Source organism: Mandrillus leucophaeus, unplaced genomic scaffold, assembly GCF_000951045.1.
Source record: "Mandrillus leucophaeus isolate KB7577 unplaced genomic scaffold, Mleu.le_1.0 Scaffold865, whole genome shotgun sequence".
NCBI lineage: Eukaryota > Metazoa > Chordata > Mammalia > Primates > Cercopithecidae > Mandrillus > Mandrillus leucophaeus.
In genome coordinates, this window is record NW_012109419.1 from 356,370 (window position 1) to 360,052 (window position 3,683).

The window sequence follows — 3,683 nt, forward strand, 5'->3', positions numbered from 1 at the left end:
CTTCAGTTATACTGCTTTATTTCAGGAAAAGGACTCGGAAACCAAGGTAAAGAGGAGACCCGCTCACAGCTTTCTCCCTGTTCTGCTTAGAATACATGCTATAAAATTTCTAGTTTTCACAATACATGTTTCAAAAGAAGCCTTCACTTTTTGTCAAAGGAAGTACATACTCCTTGATACGTCTGGTTTTGCTGTAAGAGTATATAATGCCTCTCTCTAATAAATTTAACCACAAAATTTTAAAAATGTGTCTGCATTCTGCTAATTTATAAAAAGCAGGATGCTGTCAGATAAAATTTCATGAAAATGATCTATAAACCAGACTGTCAAAAGTGAAAGGTACTCAGGCAGTACTTAGAGGCAACAAATACATGAAAACCACTGGAAAGGGTTCCTGTGACTGCGGTAAAACAATGTACTGTCATGGAGCTCACATTACCTTGATTTGCAAGTTACTGTGAGGTCACAGGAAATCCCAAAATGTTTTCCACATTTTCTTTTATACATTTTATGTCAAATTTCCTGCAATTGAAATCATAAACCCTCCTACTGCTGGAATCTCTTCAGAAGGAAAGGAGATCTTTTGACACTCCCCCATGAACACCTAATAACTCAATTCCTACCCGTGTAACAAGAAACTGAAAGACAGAATTGAAAATGGACTATGATAAGGCTGAAATGTCAGATGCCCTAATTCTTTCAAAATGAAAACCAAACTGATGTCATTAGAACAACTCAAAAAGGGCATTTAATCTAGTGACAGCAGACTTTTCTCTAGAATAAGAGATAACAGAAGAAATGATAGACTGTCCCAAGACAGAAACTCACCATTTCCCCAAATCTTTAATCAAAATGTATTTGTGGCTTTATGGTGTAATTTTAAAATGGCATCTTCTATATGGATATCCTTAATAAGATTCAAGCTCCCGACAACCATATTTTATTGTCCTGGCTATGTTTATGAAAGGATAAGTCAGATTTAAGTAAAATGCTCAAGTTTAAAATATTCTCTCAAGATTAATCACTCAAAACTGTGGAGTTTAAAAACAGCTTTTAAATGGTCAAATACTATTTTAATAGAAATCAATAAGATGGAAAATTATGCTAAATGATTAAGGTTCGCTAAAAAAATACCAGTTTTTAAGGTTTTGTTGGATCGTGAGTTATCAGCGCACATTACCTCTCCTGACATATCAGGGGCCATTGGAATGGCAGGCCACAGAGATGAGTAGATTCCAAAAAACACCACCCAGAGTGCGATGCTCCCCCATATCGCTATGTGGCTGAACTGTAGAGCAAGGAAATCGGAGTCAAAAAAGTTTTATGTAGACCGAGTACACAAATACTAATGAAACTCTCTCAAATTTCCTTATTAACTTTATTATATCCATAAAAATATTATCTATAGGAGTTTCTACCTAATTGTGTGTGTTTTTAAATTGGATCTTTAAGTGCTAATCTCTTCTACAACAGTTGCAATGTTTGTGGTACTGGAATTTAGAACTGCTCCTCCTCTAGCTTTTTTGGTAGTTTTCTCCTCTTACTCTTACCTTTTTCATCCCTGAACACTTGGAAGCCTGCCTTACTCTTGGTCTGCATGCTCTCACCGAAAGATGTCAGATCCTTGTGAGAATATTATTATGTATGCTGATGACTGCTAAATCCAATTGCCTTGTGGCATTCTTTCCCAGGGACATGAAACTTTAATTTCTTTTGTTTCTAGGGCCTCTACTGGATGGGGGTATACTGCAAAACTAACGTTATCTAAAATGGAACAAGACTGGGTATTTATCCATGTCTGAGGACAAATCTGTCATTAATATTTTCAGTCTTCAGAATCACTTTCCAATGGGTTTTCTGCAGAATACCAGTCCAGTGACACCTCTAAGAAAAGATTTGTAGTCTATAAGTTTAAAGTATCACAACTTCCTGGGATACTCATAATATATGACAATACTTTAAAGGCTCTGAGAAGTCTTGTGGTAATGCACTTGTTTAAGTTTAACTCAGTATTTCCCAACTAAAACCTCCAGTTCTCCTTTCCCGACCCCTGACACCCCACAACTGAAAACCTGTGGACTAGGACATATCAACCTGGGACATATCAAGTTAGAGCGAAGACCACCACCAAGACTGGAGATAATGCACAAGTAAATGTGACATTTCTTGGTTGTGGTTAGATATTTTCTTACCCATGTCCAATATGATGTCTCCAATCCAGCTTTCAAACACACAGTTATCACCACAAACTAAAACAGAAGAGGAAAATATTATTTTATCTCATAAACATGAAAGTTCATCAAATGACTGAAAGATTTATAAAGAACAGATATCTCTGAATCTAACTATGGGACTAGGAGACTGCTGCTTGCTTTGTACATCCAACCAGCAAAGAGACAGGTGAATTAGCTGGGCAGCCGATGGGACTGTGATAGGTCAGAGGTGCCCAGGGCAGCACTGCACTTCTGGCTTCCTTGCCTCTCCCTCACCTGCGCAGCCTGACCCTCCATCCACGAGCTCCTCTGTATGTGTTTCCTGCTTTTTGTACAATTCATGAACAGCAATAGCACATGCCTGAGTTTTCAAGCTTACTTTACCTTTATTTTCAATCCCCTTTCATACTAAAAGTCTAACTTTCTGAATTTTAAAGACAAATTTTAATGAATAAAATAACCATACATTTAGAAATCTAAATGCTTACTCTGGAACTTTACTTAAAACCTTGCTGAGTAGGATATGCGACATTTCTCAATGATATACGCACCCATCGCTGGGGCTTATGCTAGCCATTCTGAAAAAGGAAACTGGGGTTGGATTAATTGCTCTGTGTTTTCCACAGTATAACATAATTATGAAGTGTACTTGCCGTGGAGTCTGACTATCTGTGCCCAAGACGTTATCACTTGGCTATTGTGGTTAATGAACAAAGCAAGTTACTTCACCTCTCTGTGTCTCAACTCCTGTACCTGTAAACTGGGACTGATAAAGCTTACCAATCTTACAGAGATTTTTTTTTCTTTTTTTGAGAGTAAAACTCTAAAATACTCAGAACAGTGATTAGCATGGAATATTATTTATTTATAATAATACAATCTTAAATATTCCTAGTAGTCGAGGAAACTCTAGGCACCTTTGACAGCTGTGGTGATGGAAGTGATGTTTGCTAGCACTTGATCAATAACTGCTTCAAGTGCCCAGTTCTACTTGAGGGTATATTAAGGATTTGCACACAGCATGTGATAAGACACTTCCCAGGGGGGTTGTAAAGTCAGGTTACAGTAAGAACAGTTGAGCTTTCTCAGCAGGATAGCTAATGGCAATTTAGGTTATTTGTTAAAATAAAACTTACTAAATGCAAAAACTAATTTATCCAAAAATTTTAAAAGAAGAGATATAGGCCAGCTGTGGTGGCTCATGCCTGTAATCCCAGCACTTTGGGAGGCTGTGGTGGGTGGATCACCTGAGGTCAGGAGTTTGAGACCAGCCTGGCCAACATGGGGAAACCTCGTCTCTACTAAAAATACAAAAATTAGCTGGGCGTGATGGCACGCGCCTGTAATCCCAGCTACTCAGGAGGCTGAGGCAGGAGAATCATGTGAACCTGGGAGGCAGAGGCTGCAGTAAGCCGAGGTCGTGCCACTGCACTCCAGCCTGGACAACAAGAGCAAAACGCCCTCTCAAAA

The 3,683-nt window shown here is 38.4% G+C and overlaps 1 protein-coding gene across 1 annotated transcript in view; it reads right to left on the reverse strand.

The window, feature by feature from the left end:
• ATP8A1 (ATPase, aminophospholipid transporter (APLT), class I, type 8A, member 1) overlaps window positions 1-3,683 on the reverse strand; it is a 292,825-nt gene that overhangs the window by 39,670 nt on the left and 249,472 nt on the right. The window contains exons 32-33 of the mRNA XM_011968920.1: window positions 2,193-2,249; window positions 1,181-1,288 (exon numbers count right to left, since the gene is read on the reverse strand). Coding sequence (XP_011824310.1) covers window positions 1,181-1,288; window positions 2,193-2,249 — 165 coding nt within the window. The remainder of the gene's footprint in view (window positions 1-1,180; window positions 1,289-2,192; window positions 2,250-3,683) is intronic.